Source organism: Pygocentrus nattereri, chromosome 24 (genome assembly GCF_015220715.1).
Source record: "Pygocentrus nattereri isolate fPygNat1 chromosome 24, fPygNat1.pri, whole genome shotgun sequence".
Taxonomy (NCBI): domain Eukaryota; kingdom Metazoa; phylum Chordata; class Actinopteri; order Characiformes; family Serrasalmidae; genus Pygocentrus; species Pygocentrus nattereri.
This window is the reverse complement of record NC_051234.1, coordinates 4,628,249-4,654,442: the sequence shown is the minus strand read 5'-3', so window position 1 is coordinate 4,654,442 and position 26,194 is coordinate 4,628,249. Positions and strand designations below refer to the sequence as shown.

Below are 26,194 nucleotides of genomic sequence, written 5' to 3'. Positions count from 1 at the left end.
GCAGAGTTGATCACTGTAATGATCTTCTTATTGGACTTCTTAAGAAGTCAATGCATCCTCTACAACGTACATCGGCATCCTAACAAAGACAAAGCAGAGAGATCACATCACTCCCGATTTAAAACACTGCACTGGCTACCTGTATCATTCAGGATAGAGCTTAAACCTCTGCTACGAGCTTTTAATGCTCTAAATGACCTTCAAGCGCTTACATCACAGACTGTCTGTCTATGTTCCAGCACGTGATCTTAGACCTGCAGATACTGACCTTCTGCCAATACCTTCTGTAAAATACAGAAAACATGGAGAGGCCTCATTCAGAGGAGCTGAGTTTCTCCTTTTATTAGACAGTCAAGCTCAGAGCTCAGTTTTAAGAAAGATTTAAAAACGTTAAAATGTCTGTAATATTGACGCCGTGACTGTGAGATTTACCTGGCAACAGCATCCACTGATATTGATACTGATATTACTTCTATCTCTAGTGTTAGTGCAGTCAAAGTGGCAATGGGTTAGCAGTGCAGTGAGTGGGGCATTGCACACTAGAGTACTGAGTGGGTTATTACCTGTGGATTGGAGCTGCCATGCTGTTGCTTCACTACTACTGTGAAGATGATGCCATCCTCCTCCTTCTCACACACAGTGTTCTGAGGAACAGACAAGGAATGAGATTAATACATAACAACAAAAATACTGATAATGATAGAAGTTGTAGCATTAGGAGAAAGAAGTAGTCGAACTACTTGTAACGCTATTACCACCACTCCTGTTACTCCTCCTACTGTAGCCGCTGCTGCTGCTACTACTACTGCCACTAATACAACTGCTACAACTACTACTGCTGCTGCTATTTTTACTTCTAATTCTACTAATTCTGCTTTTTTACTATTACTTCTAGTACTGCTGCTGTAATGCAGCTACTACTAATACTACTACTACTGCTACTAATACTACTGCAACTATTACTACTACTATTTGTATGGTCCTACTAATATTACTACTGCTGATGCCACTACTGTTATTACTACAGCTGCAACTACTAATAATAATACTACTACTGTGTGGCATGCGCTCGCCCCCCTAAACATCGAGCGGCGACGAACCCCGGCGAAGACAGCGGGGAGAGAGCCACAAATGGGTGGGGGACAGAGCGCAAAGCCCGTTGCAAGTGACGGTGGGAGGAGTAGGAGGAGGACGACGACAGTGCCCGCAACGAGAGTGGCAAACTCTCGCTGCCTCTCAGCTCGGGCGCCTTTTAAAAAGAGCTTAGAGGGAACAGAGGGAGAGAGAGGGATAAGCAACAGCAGCAACGACAACAAAAGACTGCGGAAGAGCTGAAAAGCTTGAGTAAAAAGACCGAAAAGCCTGGCTGTCTGAAGCCACCTAAAAGTGGCCTGTGTAGGTTTAGTTTAGGTTTGTTTGAGTTTGGGTGATTAAAGAAAATATGGCTGCTGCAGCACTGAACTCTGCCTCCAGCGTCCTCCTTGAGCCCGTGGGAGCACATGCCATGATACATACTCCTACTACTACTGCTACTGCTACTACTACTACTACTACTACTACTACTACTACTACTGCTGCTAATACTGCTGCTACTACACTACTACTACTAATAATAATAATACTACTGCAACTAAAACTGCAACTACTACTAATAATGCTACTACTGCTACTACTACTGTGACTACTACTAATAATACTACTACTACTACTACTGCTGCTGCTAATACTGCTGCTACTACACTACTACTACTAATAATAATACTACTACTGCAACTAAAACTGCAACTACTACTAATAATGCTACTACTGCTACTACTACTGTGACTACTACTAATAATACTACTACTACTACTACTGCTGCTGCTAATACTGCTGCTACTACACTACTACTACTAATAATAATACTACTACTGCAACTAAAACTGCAACTACTACTAATAATGCTACTACTGCTACTACTACTGTGACTACTACTAATAATACTACTACTACTGCTGCTACTACTGCTGCTACTACACTACTACTACTAATAATGCTACTACTGCTACTACTACTGTGACTACTACTAATAATACTACTACTACTGCTGCTAATACTGCTGCTACTACACTACTACTACTAATAATACTACTACTGCAACTAAAACTGCAACTACTACTAATAATGCTACTACTGCTACTACTACTGTGACTACTACTAATAATACTACTACTACTGCTACTACTACTGCTGCTAATACTGCTGCTACTACACTACTACTACTAATAATAATACTACTACTACTGCAACTAAAACTGCAACTACTACTAATAATGCTACTACTGCTACTACTACTGCTACTACTAATAATACTACTACTGCTACTACTACTACTACTGCTGCTAATACTGCTGCTACTACTACACTACTACTGCAACTAAAACTGCAACTACTACTAATAATACTACTACTGCTACTACTACTATGACTACTAATACAACTACTACTATTGCTGCAATTACTATAGTCCTGCTACTGTTACTACTGCTGAAGCCACTGCTACTCCTACAGATACTACTACTGTTGCTGCTGAGGTATCAGCTTTATGTTGTAACAGTACTGACAAAGGTTCACTTGTTAAATATGTATTTAATATTACACTTTGCTACTCCGAAATGAGAGTACCTGAACACTAGCCAAGGACACTATAGGGCGTTACTGAGAAGGCAGAGGGCGCACAGCCAGATACTTCTACCTTGTCAAAATGTCCTGCTGTAGCACATATTTATCAGTAGCGCTCTACCTCAAACTGTAATTAGTATATCTTCACAGCCTAAAGGCTAAAAAAATTGTAAAAAAAAAAAAAGCCGCCAGCAGTCAAATTACAAATTTTGACATCCCAAATGTCCTTATCAGAAAATGTTACCAGCATTATAAGAATAGTTAGAACATTTTTATAGCCTTAATCACCTCATCAGAGGGTACGTAGTAGCATTAAGATGAGCATTATGCTGAATCAACATTAAAGACGCTATGAAATGTTTGAAACACTATGTTAAAATGCTATATTAATGGTACATGCATGCTCAGCAGGACTATTTGATGGGTAGGACAAATTCATCTTTGGCATGGTTGTAGTTTTAGCTCATTATCGTATCTGCGGCAGCTCTTACGTTACTCATCCAGCAATTTGCCTTGCCAGTTTTTAAATGAATGATGCGAAATGTTTGTCCAACATCAGTGCTGTGGCCTGAAAACGTAAGGCGACATCACTGCCAGACAAACTCAGTTTATAGTGGAGGTGGGCGAACATAATATCACAATGTCTGATAGGTGGAATTAAGTAATACCACACTTACAATAATAAAAAAAGTCCAATTCATTCTATTCCACATATTCCCACACTGTGCTGCACTAGATCCCATTAAACAGGGTTAACTAGGCTCTTTTTAATCAAACATGCAGCCGGGAAATGATTTTTAAGTACTGAGGACATCCACAATATGCCCAGAGAAACACACACACACATCTTCTAAGCTGCTTCTCCTTCTGGGTCGTGGGGGGTGCTGGAGCCTATCCCAGCTGTCGTCAGGCAGAAGGCAGGACACACCCTGGACAGGTCGCCAGGTCACCAGTCCAGGGCAGACAGACAGACAGACAGACATTCACATTCACACACTCACACCTAGGGGCAATTTACCATGTCCAATTGGTCTGACTGCAAGTCTCTGGACTGTGGGGGGACACCGGAGAACCCAGAGGAAACCCACACAGACACGGGGAGAACATGCAAACTCCACACAGAAATGGCCTTGGTCACCTGGCCGGGGAATTGAACCCAGGCCCTTCTTGCTGTGAGGCAATGTAATTTATCACAATAATAATAAATATTGTCATATTGCCCAGCTCTAGTTTTAGTTGTCGTTCTTTCCTTTTCCTATTTATTTTATATAATATTTTTTTATTCTGAATTTTATTATTGTTATTCTGATTATTATTATCACTAATATTATTATTTTATCTCTGCTGTCGGAAGAAAACCTCGTATCTCCATTTTTGTTGTTTTTCATTTTTTGACATATTTTAAAAACGCCAGTTGTCCTTTCCATTGTTTGTAAATTTCATGATACATGGTCCAAAAAAAGGGCCCAGAATTACTTGGACAAAAAGTCTGGTTCCATCGATTTACATTAAAAGTAGAGAATGTTTTTTCCTTCTCCTGTAAAGTTACCATTTTGGAGATATGAGGTTTTGTTCCAACGGTTCAACAGATACTCAAATATCAAAATAAGTCACAATGTTCTTTCAGCTTTCAGTGACTGTCAACTGCGATCTGTACACTCTCCTTAGCAGGGAAACAGTGGGCTTACCAGGTTGAGTGGACAGTACCAGGTGGTTTTCATGGGCGAAGCTTCGACCTGAGGAGCAGAGACAGCAGGCTGTGAGTGCGATGGCTACAAAACAACGTGACCAAGTAAGGGTTCGGGTCTAAACCTCATACTGCGAGTGCATTTCATCGTTTATTACTGTAGTCCATAGGCATCTGAAAATCCCCCTTAATCCCAGACCTTAAACCACCACACACCTCTGACACAGCTCCAGTAAGACCTTCAACAAACCGCAATCACAGCAAGCTTACAGGCTCACTTAACTGCAACAAAACACCATTTTCATCCCAACTATTGCTTTATTCACAATGAGGCAAGCAAGCACAATGGAAACTGTCAGACATTAAGGCCCTCAAAGCAGATCCTGATAAGTCACTGTATTTACACACTGAACAAAACTGCACTTATGAACAATTTCATATTATGTGATCTGCACTAGTTAAAGCCTCAACAATACGCATAGAGAAGGGAAAGATCCTGATAACTGCACATCTATAGAAATGCCGTCATTTATTATTTGACGCTCTGGGCTCTGGCCACAAGTTTCCATCATGAAGTATTCATGGGATACAAAGCATGACATCATCTGGTGCACACACACAAAATCACAAGCCCTGATAATGTTATTAGTCTGGAACATTAGCATCCAAACATAAGGCTCCAAATGTCTACAAATAACTGATTATTGTTCATTAAAATATCCCTGAAAACTTTGAGTTTGCTTCAAATGTGTAGATCTATAGCAATCAAACAAGACTGTGGTTCATCAACATATATATAAACTACAGTAGGTCAAAGAAAGGACAATACAGATAATAACTTTTTCATTAGGGCTGTCATGATTAATCAAACTCATTGATTACAACAGACCTTTTCAATGAATCTGTGATCATTACATGGCAGTTTATATGAAAACAATACAGTTTAAATTCTACTGATTGTTCATTATTTCAAGATTTTGTAGTTCATTTTTTTCCAACGGAATATTCTGGAAACTTTAATAGGCCATGCTTTGTTTGTGATTCCTCAGTAAAGTTCACATTTTACATGAACGGCATTCGGCTGACGCTCTTATCCAGAGCGACTTACAGTTTGATCAGTTTACACAGATAGGCGAAGGTGGTGTTGGGAGTCTTGCCCAAGGACTCTTATTGATACAGTGTAGGGTGCTGACCCAGGCAGGGATTGAACCCCAGTCTACAGCGTAGAAGGCAGATTTCTATTGTAAGGCCAATCAAAATAACTGTTAGACTACAAAATGACTAATATAATCAATAATGACAGCCCTGTATGTGAATATTTTGTGCAAAACGAAGCTTAAAATGCACCTACTTACTTCAGCTTTTCTCTAGGTTTGTATTTACTGTATTATTTGTTAGAATTTGTATTGTTTTCATGTTTTATTGTTTAGTTTGGAGCTTGTTTCACCCATTTCTATATCATTATTTTATTGCTTATTATTCATTTTGTTGCTACTTTTATTATTATTTCTAGAATGATGTATTTTTTTATTTGTTTTAGAACAGTATCACTTTTTTAAACAGTTTATTGCATTATTCAGTGCTCATTCAGAGCATTTAGTTTAAGACGTTTACTAACATTAAGCAGATTATTATTACTGAATCAAGAATCAGTGAATCATATTATTTGAAACAAAATTCAGAGCACTACATTTATAACAATGCAGCTTAAAATGCATCTCTTTATTTTAGCTTTTATCTATTTGTTGCATCATTTGAGAACTTCCCTTGTTTTACCCACTTCTATTTCACTATTTTGCTTTATGATTATTATTATTATTATTATTTATTGCTGCTGTCAGAACAAAACCTTGTATCTCAATTTTTGTCATTTTCAGTGTTTGACATAATTTGAAAATGCATGTTATCCTTTACATTGTGTGTAAATCTCATGAAGAATGGACCAACAGATATGGCCCAAAATTGCTTGGACCAAACGTCTGGTTCCATTGACTTACATTAAAAGTAAAGGATGTTTTTTCCTTCTCCTGTAAAGTTACCAGTTTGGAGATACGAGGTTTTGTTCCGACAGCAGAGCTATGAAGTTTAAGGATGACCTTTTTTCCTTTAGTTTTTTTTGTGATTTTTTTTTTTTTACTGAACCAAAAAACATTATGCACAATGACAGCATAGGCACATTTAACAAATGCTTTCCCACCGATGCCCCTCCCTCCCACCCATCCACCCTCAGCTGGGATGTCAAAACAACAGTTTAAATAGTGACTAAACATAAACACCATAAATCAAAGATAAGCTGGTTCACATACACATACATAAATTTAGACACACATTATTCATACATGTAAACACACACACACCTTCACAGAAAATACCCGTACATATAAATTACTCCTGGAATAAAGAGAGCGAAGACTTACAGAGAGATCTGTTATCCTATGCCAGCATGCATTACAGTACGGATCCTCTATATCATATATCTTCAATTTTCAAACACTTTACTCATGTATTAAGCAGTTCATTGACGTTTGACTGTTGAAGCCTTAGCTTTGTGTATTGTAGCAGTACAGAGCTCCATCATAGCCATTCGTTTTCTCCTAGCTTGATATTTGTTGGCATGTTTTGTGCAAATATTTTTCATTTTTAATCACTTTTTTTTCCATTTTTTGGAGCTTTTCTTGATTTTACCCACTATTTCATCTTTATCATTTATTTTTATTGCTACTTTCTTGTTACGGTTTTAGAATTTGTATTACATCTTTTTTTCCCCTTATTCAATAATCTCTACCTTCTGTTCTCTTATGCTTGCTTTTATTTGTCTACCTCCTTATTAAGCACTTTGGGCTCCATTTTAAACATATGAAAGGTTCTATATGAATATATCACCGCTGTCGGAACAAGACCTCGTGTCTCCAACATGCTAACTTTACAGGAGAAGCAAAAAACATACTTTTAATGTAAGTCAATGGAACCAGAATTTTTTGCCAAGTCATTTTGGGTCAAATCTTTGGGTCCATTCATCATGAGATTTACACACAATGTAAAGAACAACAGACATTTACAAACTATGTCAAAAACTGAAAAACGACAAAAACTGAATCAAGAGTCAATGAATCATCTCACTATTTGAATCAAGTCAACTCAAAGCGATATTTGTATCCAGTGACGTCTGTCTTGCTGATTCAGGCCAAAGTCCAAAGTAAAATGAAAATGATATGTTTATTGCATTGATGATCAGAAACAATCTCAGTTGACCCACATCTTGGAAAGTATCAGCCTAAGCTTGTGTAAGATTATCACATTCAGCAATAACAATGCAAGTTCAGTCACACTGTATTAATGGAGCATGGAAAGCAGCCGTTCATCCAAAAGCCAGAAAATATGCTATCTTACGACATGTATGCTGTTATATCTGAGTGCAGCTCCCATAAACAAGGAAAAAGCAGACCGAATGCTGGCTTACTCAACAAGCCCAGACTGGCAAAGATCCGCTGCACTTCCTGCAAATCCACCCAGGCCGTGAGAAAACACCGTCCACTCCGCAGCTTCGCATCAGACTCCTGAGCTAACTTCTGTTTATTCCACTTTTCCAAATGGCTTTAAATCAGTCAGCTTCTTTGCTTCCTTCTCTCTCTCTCTCTCCCTCTCTCTCTCTCTCTCTCGCATGCTCTAGCTCTCTCTCTGCTATGGCGCTACACAAACACACCTGAGCTGGTCACTAAGACAACCCCCTCGGACCACGTCACGCCGGCAACACCCGTAACTCACACAGACGCTGTGCTTTCCCGCACACTCGCCCACTTGCTCTGACTCTCCCCCACGCTCTGCCGCTCTCTCTCTCTCTATGTCTCTCGCCCTCCCTCTCCCTCTCTTCCAAAGTCAGCAAACCTGCTTGTCCAGTATATAAAGCATACAAAGGGCAAGACCACTGACACATGAGCATAATTCTCATTCACCTTTACCTAATGAAGCACGTAAGCAACTATATTTCATCTATTTTACTCTAATATTTATTATATTTTACTCTGTAGTACATTAACACTTTATAATACAATATAATACATAACAGCGTGAATATAGAACGTCTTTTACGAGGGAACATTTTAAAAACGTGGCATTTTTTTGGTGCACAAATTTTATTTATTTATTATTTAAAAATTATACATAATGTGCTCTAGCTTTTGCACAGATGCATTAAAAATGTGCATTCTCTGTATAGCATGTGTGCTATTTATACTTAAAAAAAGCAACAAAACATGCTGTTTACCAGTGTGCCCAAACTATAATTAAAAAAAAAGAACACCTATAATAACATCACAAAAAAAGGCAATAACAAAAGCATATTTCTCACATTTTTATATGAATTACTTTTCATAACGAAGAGAAAGGCCGCACTTTCATTCGGCACCACGTACGCATTTATAGTTTATATGCTGTGATTAAATATGTGGTTATGCAAATATATAAATAGAATAGCAGACATGCTAAACAGAGAATGTGCATTTTTAATGCGTCTGTGCAAAAATTGTAGCACATTTTATATAAATGTTTTACAATAAGTAAATAAAATAAGCAGGAAAAAATGCCTTGTTTAAGCGTGTTCCCCATATGGGCCGGTGACTTGTTTGAGGCAGTCGTGGGCTGGAGGTTAGGGATCCGGCCCTGTGACCGGGAAAGTCGCCAGTTCAAGCCCCAGAGCAGACAGTACGTGACTGAGGTGTCCTTGAGCGAGACACCTAACCCCCAACTGCTCTCTGGGCGCTGTGGATAGGGCTGCCCACCCTCCGAGCAAGTGTGCTCACTGCCCCCTCGTGTGTGTGTTCACTAACTTCATTAATAACTGCAGACGTGTAAATGAGCGACCAGTCGTACGACTAGTACGACTGTCATAAGCAGGTATAAATAGTGCTCCTGTAGATTTAAGAGCGGTTGTTAAACAGCACGTATTGACACAGTGGGGGTGGACCCGTTATTTCAGGCCTCTCTGAATGAGCCGGGCTGGTAACAGCCGTGCTCTTTTAAGGATCTCGCAACGGCAAATTCACAAGCAGTGGCAGAAAGACGTTCACTGGAAATGCTAAGGCAGAGTTTCACTCACCGTAGCTTCTCTTACAAATACATTCGTAGGAAATTCAGTAAAACTACTTTGTAGTGATTATACAGCTTTCTCTGGGAGATCAGGTTGGGGTATTACAGCTGCACTACGTAACAAAACACCGAGGGCTGAATAACCACCTCCAGTCGTGAAGTAAACATTTGAGGTTTGTAGCTGTCACTGCCCTCGTTGCATAATGGATTCATTTATAGAGTTACACACAGTCATATGCAAAATGTGCAAATTAAACCCTTTTCAGAGTGAAAATAAGTGAATACATCCTCTATGAGGAACTATATATGTGCCGGAGCGATGAGGTAGGCGCTGGACAGCCACCACGATGTTTAACCTCCATGTGCAACTTACGGATTCATGTGTCTGGCAGAAAACAGAGGTCACATCCAGCATCGCATGTATTACAATCAATTTCACATACGTCAAGGTATGTAATGCATTTCTTTTGGTTCACTTTGCCTCATCATAACAGGAGTTACAGTAGAATATTCAGGACCTCTTTGGAGTGAATCTCACTGTGTATATATATATATATATATATATATATATAATTATGTGTCACAGTTGTTGAAGTGGCCATATTTTGTGTTGCTTTTTCCCTAATATGTTAAAACATGCCGAAGTGTGTTAACTTATGCTCACTGAGAAAATCAGCAAAATACATCATTTCACCAGTGGCACATAAACTTTTCCATACCACTGCAATTGCACGTGTAATTAGTTAGCAGTTAGTTAGCTATGCAGTAAACAATATTTACATTTGCTTTACATTCTGAATTAAAGTAAACTTTCGAAGTCTAGAATTAATGACATTCCGTTATGCATTCATTTTACACGACATCATTTCTACAATTACACAGCTGCACATTTAGTTTTCCAGACATTTCTATCTGTTTCATTTTCTGTATTGGCAGGTTTGAGTTTGGACTCGGATCAAAGGTCAAAACGTACTGTAAAGCTGTGAGAATGGAAGACTTTACGCACTCCAATACTCTTATCAAATTCAGGTAATAAAACATAAGGAGAGGCATTTCAAGGCAAACAGTCATTACCTACAGTGTTTATATTATGACACCACTCCCCCACACCCCCCCCCCACCCCCCCCCCCCACTGACAATCGGACGACTAATACAGAAAACACTTGGCTTTATTTACTTTTCTCCTCCTTTAATATGAAATAGGGCTGGGACGACGGTCAATTTTTAAAAAAACAATCAACAAAGGCAAAATAATCATTGACTATTCATTTTTTAATTATTATTATCTAACATTATGGCTATTTTGCAGCTACATATTCTGTATATCTAGGACAGTTTCCATTTTCACCAGAGGGGGCGACAAAACTGTTTAGCTTTTAGTCCAAGCTCTACAGACAGAAGTAAAAACACACAAGACTGGTGGAGTTTTCAAAATGTGAACAGTATTGCTAACTAATGGTGAGCGATGTGGCAAAAATATTATATTGCTACACTTCAGTATAGCATATTTATTTTTTCAATATATTTTATTTTTAACAATATAAATTTTTTATACATTTGAACATTTGAAACAGAGAAAAAAGAGAGGAACGCTACATTTTTAACTATTAAAAATACTGTCAAAATGTGTGAACACGATTTTTATTCAATGTTTGCGCTAAATCCAGTAAAACGAATTTTGCTCTCATTATACTGAAATTCTGCAAGCACTGACGATGTCCACAAATTGTTATATATATACGCAGTACTGTGCGAAAGTCTTAGGCACCCAAGACACATTTTCAAAATCTATTTATTTGTGTAGTTTGTGTTTATTTGCTGAGAAAAGTGTTAATATTTGAACAAACATAATTTATAGAATATTAATTAATAATGATTATATATATATATATATATATATATATATATATATATATATATATATAGTGATTTTTGTGTTTTGTGAGGCTAGAAGCAAATCTGTGATATTTCACAGCACATTTGTTAAAGAATTCAATTCAATCAAGCTGGACACGTATGACCACTGGAAGTGTAAACTCTACACTGTGGGAACTTTGCTGTGTGTGCTAATATATTTAAACCCGTAAGGCTTGGTCCTGCTTATCTACAATGCAAGCTGTCGCAGTGAGTTGTAATAGGCTAAGAAGAACTGAAAAAGGCCTCAGAGACCACGGTGAGGTTTGGGTTTCATTCCGTGGTTTGGCTTTCTAGTCGTGGATTTGCACATGTGCGTCTAGTCTTTGTTTTCTGGCTTTGTATTGTTCAGAGTCAAATGTATAATTGTATATCCGTCGCTCGAGAACGTGAGAAAGTCACTGTGGATTATGTGGTGGCTTCTCAAGCAGAGCATGTAAACAAGCCTGTGAAACGATGCTAACGGTCTCAGAAAATGCTAACGTCGCTAACCTACGCAGCGAGCACGAGCAAATCAGCAAAACAAGGGAGTGCTAAAGTTATAGGACGTGCTTTTCTTGACTTGGGTGAGTTTCGCCTTGAGGCTCAACTCCCACAGCTCAGTGTCGGTGTTTCCATCTCCTTCCTGTGGCTTCAGGAAGCGCATAAGTGTGGACAAACACAGGAAACAGGACATGCTGTTGTGTCATGGTGTCTATTCTCCCTCCCTCCCTCCTCTCTCTTTCTCTTTCCCTCACAACTTGCCTCTGTTACAGTTCCAAAGCACCAGTTGGCGCCCCCAAAGGCAACTCTGGGGCAAAAACAACAGGAAAAGGGTCTTGAACTTGTCTTAAAAGGAACAGTTTGACAAAAAAAACAAACAATTTCCTCCTTATGTAAAGTGTAGTCAGTCAGCTAAGACATGTTTCAGTTCTGCTTCGTTTGTTTCCTACTGCTAGCTATATGGCTAGTGCTGGAAAGCTAAAAACAGTAGCAATAGCCATCTTGAAACCTGAATTTTGTCCATACCTTTGTCCACTTTTATAGATAACACTATATAAAACAGTGTCAGAAGATACATAAGCAGGCCTTTCCGAGATATGAGCCAAATATGTGATCATATTGGCACACTAATGCTAACTGGTGAGGTATGAGCTTAATACTTATTACATTTACGGCATTTGGCTGTCGCTCTTATCCAGAGCGACTTACAGTTTGATCATTTTACACAGGTAGGTGAAGGTGGTGTTAGGAGTCTTGCCCAAGGACTCTTATTGGTATAGTGTAGGGTGCTTGAACCCCAGTCTACAGCATAGAAGGCAAAGGTGTTACCCACTACACTATCCAACCACAGCCTTATAGCTTCAGTGTAAAACCTAAGAAGCAAGCTTAGGTCGTCAAACATGTCTTGGCTGATCAACTTCATTTGAGCTTAGGGGAAAACTGCGTAAGCTTTGTTTTTTGCTAAAATGTTTCTTTTTTTTTCTTGGCGTAATAACTGAATATCAGTGCTGCCCACTGTTCATCTAATCCTGCATTTAGCTAGCAACCTGAATTTAACTTCACAGCATGGTCACCTACAATGGGCACTCTCTAGGAGTAAATCCATCAGCAGAGAGCTATTTCCAGATCCCCCCTTGTTTTTGTTCTCCTTCCTTCTCTCCATGAATCCCTCCTCTTCCTTTTCCTTTCCTTCCAAGCTCTCCTCTCCTAAAATACAGGAGCTTTTCCGTCGTTTCAGTAGTTGAGAGTATTTAAAAATGGCCTAACAATATAAATGGACAATAGCAAACCAGTCATTGCCTTTTAAAGCAGCCGTCGAAGGGAAATTTTACTGATTTTTTAAAAAGTGTGTATAATGAAATTACAGAGATTTCAACATACATGAACATGAAATTCACCATTGCAAAGAAAGTTACCAAGACAGAACTGCAATACCAAGTTAGCCAGATACCTTTTCAAATAGGCGGTGGAAAACTGAGGTAATGCAGTCTGGTAGTAACTAGCTATAAAAAAAATTTGATTGCATGATATCTACATTTTTTTACTGAACAGTTTCAAACATACTGTGATATTAAACTTGCAAGATAACGTTATGACACTTTCACAACAGCCACAGCACGGCAGAAGGAGGAGCACTCATGAATCCAGTCATGTGGTGAAATATTTGCTGAAAGATTTACAGCAAACAAAGTTAAATTGGTTTACTGAATATCTGTTAGAAGCAAACAATGCATAGACTCCAACCATGTTAGAACTGAGCCCAGTGTGGACAAAAACTCCTTCATTAGCTTGATGCTACCATATAAGGGAGAATCTCAGGGCCCTGCTAGCAGAAATTAGCATTCTTGTTGTAAGGTAATTTTCAGAGGCTGCTAATAAAGTTAAGGTTTCCACATTAAGCACGTTTATATAATGACTGTCAAGGCATTTTCATATCATTAAAAGATGCAGCACAATATATGCCTTGTATATATATGTATATAACAAAATTTATAGAATATTAATTAATGAAGAGTGTATATATCGCTGCTGTCGGAAGAAAAACTCGTATCTCCATTTTTGTCGTTTTTCAGTTTTTGACATAATTTGAAAATATTTTTTACTCTTTACATTGTATTTAATTTTCATGATGAATGGATTAAAAGAAATGACTTAAAATGACTTGGAAAGACGTCTGGTTCCATTGACTTACATTAAAAGTAGAGTAGGTTTTTTCCTTCTCCTGTAAAGTTAACATTTTCGAGATACGAGGTTTTGTTCAGACAAAAACTATATATATATATATATATATATATATATATATATATATATATATATATAAAATTAATAGTGATTTTCTGGATGTTTGTGTGTTTGTTTACCCATTTCCAAGCCTCTCCTCGAGGAAGCCCAGCATTATATGTAGTTAAAAAGCAGCTCCTGGTTTGACCAATCAGTGCTCAGTAAATTGAGCTCATGATATAATTGATGATATTAACGAGTCTCTGTGGCGGCTGTGAAGGTGTCAAGGAAAAATATGGACCCGAGAAATTCTTGTTACTTTTTATAGTTTTTCTGTTTATTTGAATTATGAATACGACTTTATTCTAATGTATATTGTGATAAACTATATTGTGTTGTTCATATATAATTTTATAAAATACATCCAGAATGTGTCTTTGTAGCATTTAGATTGTAGATATAATGGTTGTATTTATGTCATAGACATTGTAAGCCTGGTTCCTATCACCACCACTGTAAAGAAATCCAAGTTGCTAAGTTTGTCTACAATAAACTATTTCATAACAGAGCATTCTGAATGACTTTATTCACAACATCTTAACCAGCAAGCAATCACAAGCAATCCCCTCTATGGCAAAGTCGTTGATCAATATTCTAAAAATGTTTCAGCGGCATCTTCGCTGAAGGTCGGCTCACCAAGGGCGTCAGTAAAAATAGTTTTAGCACTCGTCACTTGATGACATAAAGTTACTGCAAGTCATTTTCCTTCCTTCTTCAATCTGAGGCCAAACTGAGCACTCTATAACCAAACTGGGTCAGTCGGCCTTGTTTTTAGCCAAACAGCCGCCCGGTGCAGCCCTCCAAAAGACCTTGCACATGGAAAGACACATAAAAACATGCACGCATGCACAGGCATGAGTCTGTATATCCTTCTGACCTGGACATTCATCTTGTCATTTTTATTAAAGTGCAAGTCAGGTGGTAGGCAGCATCTTGTTTCAGCCCGTTAGCCCTGTCATCTGAGCGCACTCCTTACAAAAGAGCCACTGTCTTCTGTGCTGGACCCCGTTGCATTATTTACCCAAGGCCCACGAGGCACCCGGGTCATGTGACCCCGCCTCACAGGAGGGAAATGACCACAGCGATGTATCTGCCTGAGTCAGTGTGACTTCTTTTTTTAGGCTGTAGAATCAAAGTGTTAAGTTAGAGCCGAGCGCACAGCCTTGCTCAAGGCATTTCAGGGTTGATCTGATAAACCAAAGGCTCTCAATTTGACACTGGCTTCTGAAGAAACACCCTTTTGGACACCCCAGGCATGAACATGATACACAAGCTGCGACACAAAGACAAACTCAACAGTTGGCCTAAAAGCAGAAAGGATGACCAACTTGCTACAGGCTGATGGGAAGGTTACTGTCTCGCTGCCCAAAGGAGATGAAAAGACAAGCAGCATTTTAAAAATCACCACGTTCAGTTACTACAACACAAAAATAAACTTCCTCTTAGTTTCCTAACACATGGAAGCTAGACTCAAACCACATAAACAGTCAGTGAGAAATGCCACAATGTACAAGCTCTCAGGCTCAAAGAGTATAATCATCATAGTCATTCATAGCAAAGGCTTTGTCAGGCTTTCCCAAGCAACCGCAGGGTTTGCAGCAGCTGCTCACCTATAAAAATCTAGAAGGATTTTGTTGCTATGCCTTAACTGCGGACTATTCTCAGAGGTGAGCTACTCTCAAATGTGTACGAGGTCCGTCTTGATGTTGATTAATTAGAACTAAGTCTAAAAATACAAAAAAAACAAAATCCACTCAACAATGAAATAAACAGGAGATTAAAGCTGCTTAAATGATGTTATTTTACAGCAGACTTGTTTCGGCTCATGCTGTCCTCAACACCGTTCAAAATTTGTCCACACAGGTGTAGCCTGAAGCCGCATGACTCTCAGATAATCATCAAAACTATCGCTGACAGAAGTTTACCAAAGTAAACAGATCAGTACAAGAACTATATGCAGATGCTAGTTTTAATGATGGTGTGAGAGTCTTGTGACACTGAGGTTTGAAGGTTACACCTGTACGCCCTCCTTTTGAATAGCATGAATAGCATGAGCTGAAACATGTCCACCACAAAATAGAAAGATTTAAACAGTTACAGATCAAATCTTCTTATTATTTAAGGTAACACTTTATCTGGATGTATAGTTAAAGATGGACAGTTGTGGGCTGGAGGTTAGGGACCCAGCCCTGTGATCAGAGGTTGCCGGTTTGATGCCCTCGGCTGATGGTCCGTGACTGAAGTGCCCTTGAGCGAGACACCTAACCCCCAGTTGCTCCCCGGGCACCATGGATAGGGCTGCCCACTGCTCCGGGCAAGTGTGCTCACTGCCCCCTAGTGTGCATATATGTGGGCGTTTGACTGCATGGATGGGTTAAATGTGGTTGGTTCTAAAGTAGCATTCCATTAAATTCATCAGAAATTGAAGTTCAGTGTGAAAGAGCTCATTCAATTTATCCCTAAACCTAACCCTAGCCTTAATCTCAAGGCAAAGCCGACTCCTAACCCTAACTGTAATGTTGATAATCAACTGAATATCACCATAAAGTCTGTTATCTATAGGGGACCTTCTAAGTAAAGTGTGATCTCATTTAATTGCTGAGTGTGGGCCTCTGTGCTCTTTTGGACCCTTCTGTTGAAAACTCTCCCAATGTCCCAAACCTGCACAAAAAGTCCCCAGAATCACCAAACTGACCTGTGAGGCGGCATGTTGTTTAGCTCCGGCTTCTTTCCCCGGCTGATCGGCAGGCTGAGAGCTGTCGGTCCCCGGCTGTAGAGGGCGATAGCCGATGAGAGGCACATCTTTAGACCCCACTCCCGGCAGGTCCATGCCGGCTGTCCTCATATGTCGGTGGAGCATGGTGGTGGTGGCTGAAGCCCAAAAACAAGCAAATATAATAGACTGGTCAGCATATAAAAATCGGCAATCGATTGTGTGCAAACAGAGCGTCGGCTATAACCGAGGCAAAGCAGTGGCAACCTGGAACAGGGTCAGCGGGCCTGGCCGCTCATTTGTTTACATCATTTGCATTTCCCCATGGCAAGCTGCAACTTCAAATTTGAATTCCGACCACTCCTTCCCTTTCCCCTTTCCTCCTCTGGTATTTTGATTGCAATGGAGATAGAAATCTCCTACAGGAAGGCAGAGAGCCTCATCAGAGCTTGTGTCCACAGGGGTGTCCATAAAAACAAAGAAATAGATGATTCTTTTTCCAAATATTTGCTCAGGTGGTTCCAATAGTGGGCAGACTATTCTAAACCCATATTCAGCTTAAAGTCCTTTACTTTAGTGGAATAACGGCTCAAGTAAAGAAGAACAGCTTGCACAGAAGTATGAAAGTAGCACATAAAGGGGGATTTGGCTTTATTTTGTTTTACATTTCTACATAATTAAATTGTCAAGATGTAAACAAAGTCATTCAGAGTGTTTTGATGTGAAATGCTCTGTTCCAGAGAAGCTTACAGTCACAACTGTTTACCAGACGTCTGAATTATTAGTAAAAGCTATAGTCATTACATGAATATGTGTGTGTGTGTGTTTGTGTGTATATATATATATATATATATATATATATATATATATATATTTTTTTTTTTTTTTTTTCTTCAATTTTTACTTTTTTGCTTCATTTGATCTCAGCCGCCGTCCTTTACATTTTGCGAAAATTTCATGATGATCGGACCGATAGAAATGCTCCAAAATTGCTAAGAATAAAAACTTTTTCCATTAACTTACATTGAATGTAAAAAAGGTTTTTGCCCTCTCCTGTAAAGTTACTATTTTGGAGATACTTCCTTTTCACTGGACAGCAACGATATATAAACAAAGAAAGAAATGGTTCTAGAACCATACACACTCAAAGAACCTCCTGCATGATTCAAGTGTTTTTTCAGTGTGAAATGGTTCTTCAGATTGATGAAGAACGTGCTGCAGATGGCTCGATATAAAACCTCTTCCAAAAGGGTTCCATATAGCTCCAACAGGGGTTCTGCTATTGTTAACTTGAAACAGTAAAAGAACCCTTTTTGCTGGTGTACAGAACCCGTTTCCAAAAGGGTCCGTATAAAACCATCTCCATGTATCTGAAGAGCCCGTTCATGATGCACCAATCATGCAGTGGTTTCACGGTTCTACATGGAAGCACTGTCTTTACTGAAGAACCCTCGGAGAACCGTCTTTTTAAGAGTGTAGTGTTCAGTACACAGTGGTGTGAGTGCACACTAAGAGTGTGAACACCACTCTTGACCTCTCTCTCTCCATCTCTGCCAGTCTAAGCATGAGAACTTGCAGGCTTTTTATTAAGGTGACCAGCAGCCCACACTTTCCTTCACTCCTGGAGCAGCTGCCACTTTCTGAACTCCACTCATTCATGAGGCTCATGTTTGCAAATGACTGAAGACGTTCGTGCCTGATTTGGCTGCCAGCTCCCAGCACCAAGTTGGGTCACACCCCGCATGAACGCAAGGCTGCCTTCCTCCTAATTCGAGCTCATTGGGGGGTCCTGAGCCCGACGGCGTTCACTCACGAGGCTGGCAGGTAAATATAAACCGACAACTGTATCGTTTCTACGGCAGATCAATGCGAGGCGCTTTCACAAGGACGGAAAAGCCAGACGGGACACGACCTGCGTTATAACGCCGTTATAATGCTCCGAAAATGACCCAAACTCTGCCACCCGGGCCACTCTCCTTTCCAAAACCTACACGTACCGAACTTAAAGCAGTGAGATCAACACAGACGCGCCGTTAACCCCCAAAAACAGCCCAAATAACTACCTGCTAGGCGGCGAGCCCCGCGTCCATCCGCTCCTGTAGACAGTCTTCTCTGATCAGGCTCCCTCCACCTCCATATCTCGCCCCTCCTGGTGGCCTGAACAGCCTTATCGCGCGATCGCAGGGCCGATCAGACCCAGTCCGTGCGAGCCGCACACTCCCTCCGCCTGCTCGGCCTCGTTCCTCTCAGCCTGCGGGTGCAGCGGGGCGAGACGCGGTGGGTTTTGTTTTGCACCCGTTTTCAGACTAGCCCCGCCCTCGCTGCGCTGGGATTGGCTGCGAGTTCAGCGGCGTTTTGAATGTAGTTTTATTTTTCACGCTTTTTCTGCTTTCCTGGGAAATTAATGTCAGTTTTTGGTCGCCATCATAAAAAAATATCACTTAGATTAAGTCTTTGTTTTAAAATGATGTCTTGTTTTATTTTTGTGTGTTAGTTTCAGTTAAGGCTTTATTAGTCAGTACAGTACTGAGGTGTTATGCGGTCATCAAAAGGAAATAGTATATATTTGATGGTGTTTCCTTTTTATGACCGCATAACACCTCAGTACTGTACTGACTAATAAAGCCGTAACTGTGTGTACATACACACACACACACACACACACACACACACACACACACACACACACACACATATATATATATATATATATATATATATATATATATATATATATATATATATATATGTGTGTGTGTGTGTGTGTGTGTGTGTACACAGTTACGGCTTTATTAGTCAGAGTATTCACTCACCCATCCAAATCATTGATTGAATTCAGGTGTTCCAGTCACTTCCATGGCCACAGGTGTATAAAGCCGAGCCCCTAGGCCTGCAGACTGCTTCTACAGACATTAGTGAAAGAATGGGTCGCTCTCAGGAGCTCAGAGAATTCCAGCGTGGTACCGTGATCGGACGCCACCTGTGCAGCAAGTCCAGTCGTGAAATTTCCTCACTACTAAATATTCCACAGTCAACTGTCAGTGGGATTATAACAAAGTGGATGCGATTGGGAACAAAAGCAACTCAGCCACAAAGTGGTCGGGGCGTAAAATGACAGAGCGGGGTCAGCGGATGCTGAGGCGCATAGCTCGCAGAAGTTTGGTGGAGGGGGGATTATGTTGTGGGGTTGTTTTTCAGGAGTTGGGCTCGGCCCTGTAGTTCCAGTGAAAGGAACTCTTAAAGCTTCAGCACCAAGAGATTTTGGACAATTTCATGCTCCCAACTTTGTGGGAACAGTTTGGGGACGGCCCCTTCCTGTTCCAACATGACTGCGCACCAGTGCATAAAGCAGGTCCATAAAGACATGGATGAGCCAGTTTGGTGTGGAAGAACTTGACTGGCCTGCACAGAGTCCTGACCTCAACCCGATAGAACACCTTTGGGATGAATTAGAGCGGAGACTGTGAGCCAGGCCAAAAATTCCCATAGACACACTCCTACCCCTTGTGGAAAGCCTTCCCAGAAGAATTGAAGCTGTTATAGCTGCAAAGCGTGGGCCAACATCATATTAAACCCTATGGATTAAGAATGGGACGTTACTCAAGTTCATATGTGTGTGAAGGCAGACAAGCAAATACTATTGGCAATGTACATATATAGCACCTATATAGTAAGTGGAGCTGATAACATGAACAACGAGTATAGAAATAAGGATGTGGTCATAAAGTTATGCCTGATCTGTATGTAATGTCCCAAAAAATTGACAACATAGCTAGTTCTTCCTCAAATGATGTCAAATGTGTAAAAACTAACCAAGTTTAATTTTTAATGTTTTTAATGTTATTTTTTTCAGGTCGAATGGCATTCACTAGAAATGAAAAGCCATTTTCACCAACTGGAAAGCAGATTTGGACATAGCACAAAAAAAATCAAAGATGAAAGCTGTCTGTGCAGGTTAAAGGGATCTGGATGACCACCAGTATCGGACGACATCATCAATTAGAACATTTATGAAGCTTGTGAAGCTTTTTTTATCCCTCTGATCTTCGAATTTTGATAAATAAATCTTATTGTTCAACATGAAGCCTTTTCATTTACATTTAATTTTGTTTGCCTCGGACATGTAGTTATACACATATACTGCGATGAACTTGTGACCTGCCCAGGGTGTATCCTGCCTTCCACCCAATGAATGCTGGGATAGGCTCCAGACCCCCCGTGACCCAGGAGGAGAAGCGCCTTACCCAGCCATGACTTCATGGACCTTGCTTTGTGCACTGGGGCTCAGTCATGCTAGAACAGAAAAGAACCTTCCCTAAACTGTTCCCACAAAGTAGGAACCATACAGTTGTCCAAAATCTCTTGGTCTGCTGAAGCATTACGATTTCCCTTCACTGGAGCTAAAGGTCTTAGGTGAACCTCTGAAAAACAACCCCATATCATTATCCCTCCTCCACCAAACTTTACAGTAGACACAGTGCAGTCAGGTAGGAAACGTTCTCCTGGCATCCGCCAAAACCAGACTTGTCCTTCAGACTGACAAATAGAGAAGTGTGATCAGTCCAGTGGTGGTCTGCTTTACACCACTCCATCCAGGCTGCATGGCTAAGTGCTTGATTTTATACACCTGTGGCAATTGAACTGAATGAAACACCTGAATTCAGTGATGGACAATACTTTTGTCCACACTCATAATGCGACTTTAATTTTTAATGTAACTGATATAAAAACATAGTTTAAATTCAAGAAAGTTTTATGTGATAGTTTTAGTTCTTTGAAAGAATTATGCTCGTAAAACTCGCCAGTCGTAGCGCAGGAGGCGGCGCTTGTCGGAATACAAGTGGGAAACTAAAAAATACGGTAAGAACAGTAACCACACCGCTAAAAGAGGGTGACAAGCCTGCTTTTGCTGGTTGCACTTAGTTTTGTGTCCAAGTCCGTCAGTAAAGCTGAAGTGTTTGATGTGATTTATGCTTTTGAGCGGATATGCAGTTCTTCATAAGGTGATTATCATGGACTAATCCTTGAGTTCACTTTCGGCCCTCAGTTTGCTGCTGACCTTGCAACAAATATGGAAAAGCCCTTAAAGGCTGGTAGGCCTACAGTTTGAGCATTTGAAAAAGCATGCTGGAAACACACGGCGAAAGCCCTGGGAACAGTTTCACAGGAACAGATCCACAGGAAGCTCTATGCCCAGCGCTGCAATAATGCCTCATGTTCATAACTGAGAACATCAAACACTTCGTGACCCATCAGTGAAACAGGATTATATGGACTCCTGCAGGCCCAAATATCCTTGACTTTCCACTGCAGTATTCCTTATGCTAGTAAGTTATGATGTGAAAATGCCCACGTTGGGCGTCATAAATCCCCTTAGAACGCCAAAATACTATAATTCATTGAGTTTTGAAATCCTCTGCATAGGGGAAGGGTTAAGATGTAAACAAAGTCTTTCAGAGTCCTCTGTTCTAGAGAAACGTACCAAACTGTTCTCAATGGTGGTGATGGGAACCAGACGTCTGAAGCATTTAATGCCTCGAAAAAGTTCCCTAGGAGAAAGTTTTTATGTGAATTGTCTGCTAATACACTGAGACACTGTTTTATTATAGTTTTGAGAGAAGATTTTAGCCTAAAATGTATTTTAATATTCATTCCTGTCTCAGAGGTACATGCAGGGTGTGGTAAAGCAAAATAGTCCCCAAGGAAAACTTACTTTTACAGATTTATCACTACCAACATTACATATAAAACCCATGTGCGTTCACTGGACAGTAAGACTGTTTTGGACAGTAAATAAAATGGCTATATTTGTGTCGTAGACTTTTGGACCCCTGGTTCCTAAACCATTACTGTAAAGCAATAGGTCAGTATGTATTTCCACAATGAGCCATTTCACGTCAAACCACCGAGGGACTTTGTTTACATTCCAGTGACTGAATTATCAAAAAAGGATGCTAATGAGAATAGCTGGACTTCCCTTTTAATGTGAAGCAGCAAAGGTTTTACAGCCTATACAGGGACTAAATAAACGTATCGTTTGAACTCGTTGACTCAGTGAATCAGAAAACTCCATAAGTGCGTGTTGGAAAAACAAAGTTGCATTTCTTTTGATCCATTCACTGTGGAATCTACACACAATGTAAAGGCCAACAGGAATTTTCAAAAAATGTCAAAAACTGAAAAACGACAAAAATGAGAGGTATATATATATATATATATATATATATATATATATATATATATATATCTGTGTGTGTGTGTGTGTCTGTGTGTGTTTGTGTGTGTGAGTGTGTGTGTGTGTATATATGTATATATATAATATATATATATATATATATATATATATATATATATATATATATATATATATATATATATAACTTAGGGATAATAGTCCACTTTGAAAGCTGAAGCATCTGCGTGTTTAATGATCAATAGTAATATATGTAGTATGACCATACACTGAAAGATCTTCTGACTATATTGTTTGGTTAACAGAATCATCACTATATCAGTTCTCTGCGTCAAGGCTGGCCAAAGCTGGCTACAAGGACATTGATTTGGCCTGCCAGAAAGTTTCCCTTACCCCACCCCCTCACTTAATGACAGAAAATATAAACATATATTTTTAAATATTATAACACATTGAATTATTATTTTCCTTTAAACTTCCAATTATTGCAATTAAACTACTATTATTTAGTAATAATATGCAGCCAAATGTTCAAAAACCTGATCTGAAACCTTCCCAGCTCCCTGAAAGCTCCCTGTCCAACCACAAACTTTGCATACTGGACATCCCAAGATAAAAAGTTTGGCACCCCTGGTTTAAAATAAAAACATGAACATGTTAGTTAGTGATACAAATGAATCACAGCCACATACTGAATGGGAATCTGTGTGATTGACTACTGTCAACTTGACATAATCTCCATTTTTGACGTTTTTTCTTTTGAAAACTATTGTTACCCTTTGCACTGCGTTCCAAAATCAACATGAATGGACCAAAAAATGCTCCAAATTTATTTGGACAGAAAGTCTCATTGCATTAACTTCCATTCCAGCGCAAGGTTTTTTCCTTCTCATGTAAAGTTACCATTTTCGAGATGCTCTGGTATGTAAGGTGAACTTCTTTTTCTCTCCTATCTCTCATTTTGAGTAAGCGTAGTGTGCTTGCCCTCTGGTGTGCTATCAAGGAACTGACACATCTGCTTTCCAAAGACCTGCCAGAGGCCATTTTGAACACAACATGAATAGCAGAACTGCAAAACAATTGTGTTTTTTCCCCTCCACATATTTAAAGCTCTGAAATTGTGAAAGGATTGATCGTCTGATGGGTTTCACAGACCAATGAGAGCATAAAAGCCTGAGAGACTCTGACTCTGACAGTGGATGAGCTGTAAACATAGCCCTGTATGCACTCACAGCATTAACTAGATTCAGGCATTTCCATAAATTAGCATTGAGGTCAACATAGTAGCGTCACTCAAATTTCACTAGGAGGTGCTTCTCTGTGATGATTACAAAACCTGACCGTGTATAAACATTACTGTATAATGGATAACATTACATAATGTTAGTGGCTGTACACCACTAATAGTAAACACATCCGTCAGGAGACGATGTCCTTAAATGAGAAGGTGAAGCATTCAGTATGAACACAGCCAGGCTAGCCTAAACTTAATGAAACCAAAGTTATATGTGGAAAAGAATTTATATAAACTGGCATTAAGCCAAACGGAGTGGCATTTGATTTTACTCGGATGAGCTTGTTTGTCATGTTGAGAGTAGGACAGTCTAACGCTGTATAATGTTATTCAGAAAAGGACTTATAATGTTCTAATGTTATAATAAGCCGCTTCTCTGTCTGGGTCGCGGAGGGTGCTGGAGCCTATCCCAACTGTCATTGGGCGGAAGGGAGGATGCACCCTGGACAGGTCGCCAGTCCATCGCAGGGCAGACAGACAGACACACCTAAGGGCAATCTACCATGTCCAACTGGCCTGACTGCATGTCTTTCCGGAGAAACCAGAGTACCCAGAGGAGACCCATGCAGACGTGGGAAGAACATGCTCCACACAGAAAGGACTCTGGTTGCCCGGCCGGGGAATCGAACCCAGGCCCTTGCTGTGAGGTGACAGTGCTTCCCACCGCACTGCCGTCACAAAAACAACTAACTTTCCAAAAATGAACACGGAGGCAATCACAGATAATTTAGATTTCGTGCTTGTCATGTTTATGGAGTCAGGCAGTCGACTCACATAACTTCCTAATGTATAATATTGTATGAAGTAGGTTACTGTAGTTACTTCTGATGCTGCTAATGTATCAGTAATGGTACTATGGTAATAAATTAGTTTATTTAAAAATCACAGACACATTCATAAGAACTGAAACTTCTATGAGGAAAAATATGAGATTCCTTAAATTAGCACTGGAGACTACTTTCCAGCATGTTAAGGATTAGTGACATTTGCTAACAATATTACTTGTGAAACTACTAATAAAAGGGCTCATCAGATAATAACCTAAACAGAAATATCCTATATCTGAAATACAAATTCAGAGGTTATATATCAGAAGTGAGCAAACCGTAAATTTCCATGAATTGGATCTTAGATCAAGAAGATCCTGACAAAATCAACAATCCGCTAATATTACTGTATAATGTTAATAGCTATCATCCTAACTGACATATGACACATTCAGCACAGCTAAATTTTGCATGTACACTAATCGGCTATGACATTTAAACCAAAAAAATCCCTGTTTATACGCTGTCCACTTTATCAGCTCCACTTACTGTACAGCTGCACTTTGTAGTTCTACAGTTACAGACTGTAGTCCATCTGTTTCTCTGATACTTTATTAGCCCCCTTTTACCCTGTTCTTCAGTGGTCAAGACCCCTTCAGAGCAGAGCAGAGCAGGTGGATCATTCTCAGCACTGATGTGGTGGTGGATCAGACGCAGCAGTCCCGCTGGCGTTTTTAAACACCTTAGTGTGACTGCTGGACTGAGAATCGTCACATTTCCAGCCAAGAGCGTCCCGCGACCAGCGACGAAGGACTAGAGAACGACCAACGCAGACCGTGTCTGACTGCACGTTCTACAAGGTGGACCAACTAGGCAGCAGTGTCTAATAGAGCGGACAGTGTTCAAGAGCTCCACCAGCTGCGGCTGTGTCTGATCCCCTCGTACCAGCACAGCACACACCGACACACCACCACCAGCATCAGTGTCAGTGCAGCGCTGAGAATGATCCACCTGCTCTGTGGTGGTCCTGAGCGCTGAAGAGCAGGGGGGAAAGGGGGCTAACAAAGCATGCAGAGAAACAGATGGACCAGTCTGTAATTGTAGAGCTACAAAGCG

The 26,194-nt window shown here is 40.0% G+C and overlaps 1 protein-coding gene across 4 annotated transcripts in view; it reads right to left on the bottom strand.

The window, feature by feature from the left end:
• Positions 1 to 19,076, bottom strand: part of rgl2 (ral guanine nucleotide dissociation stimulator-like 2) — a 38,555-nt gene extending 19,479 nt beyond the window's left edge. For 3 of the 4 annotated variants that reach the window (XM_037534119.1, XM_037534120.1, XM_037534122.1), the window contains exons 1-4: positions 18,888 to 19,076; positions 16,807 to 16,982; positions 4,350 to 4,397; positions 564 to 644 (exon numbers count right to left, since the gene is read on the bottom strand). In XM_037534119.1, coding sequence (XP_037390016.1) covers positions 564 to 644; positions 4,350 to 4,397; positions 16,807 to 16,971 — 294 coding nt within the window. In that variant the 5' untranslated portion in view covers positions 16,972 to 16,982; positions 18,888 to 19,076. Of the gene's footprint in view, positions 1 to 563; positions 645 to 4,349; positions 4,398 to 7,808; positions 8,041 to 16,806; positions 16,983 to 18,887 lie in introns of those variants that run through there. The other variant, XM_037534121.1, reaches the window with a different exon arrangement.
• Positions 19,077 to 26,194: the final 7,118 nt, after the last annotated feature.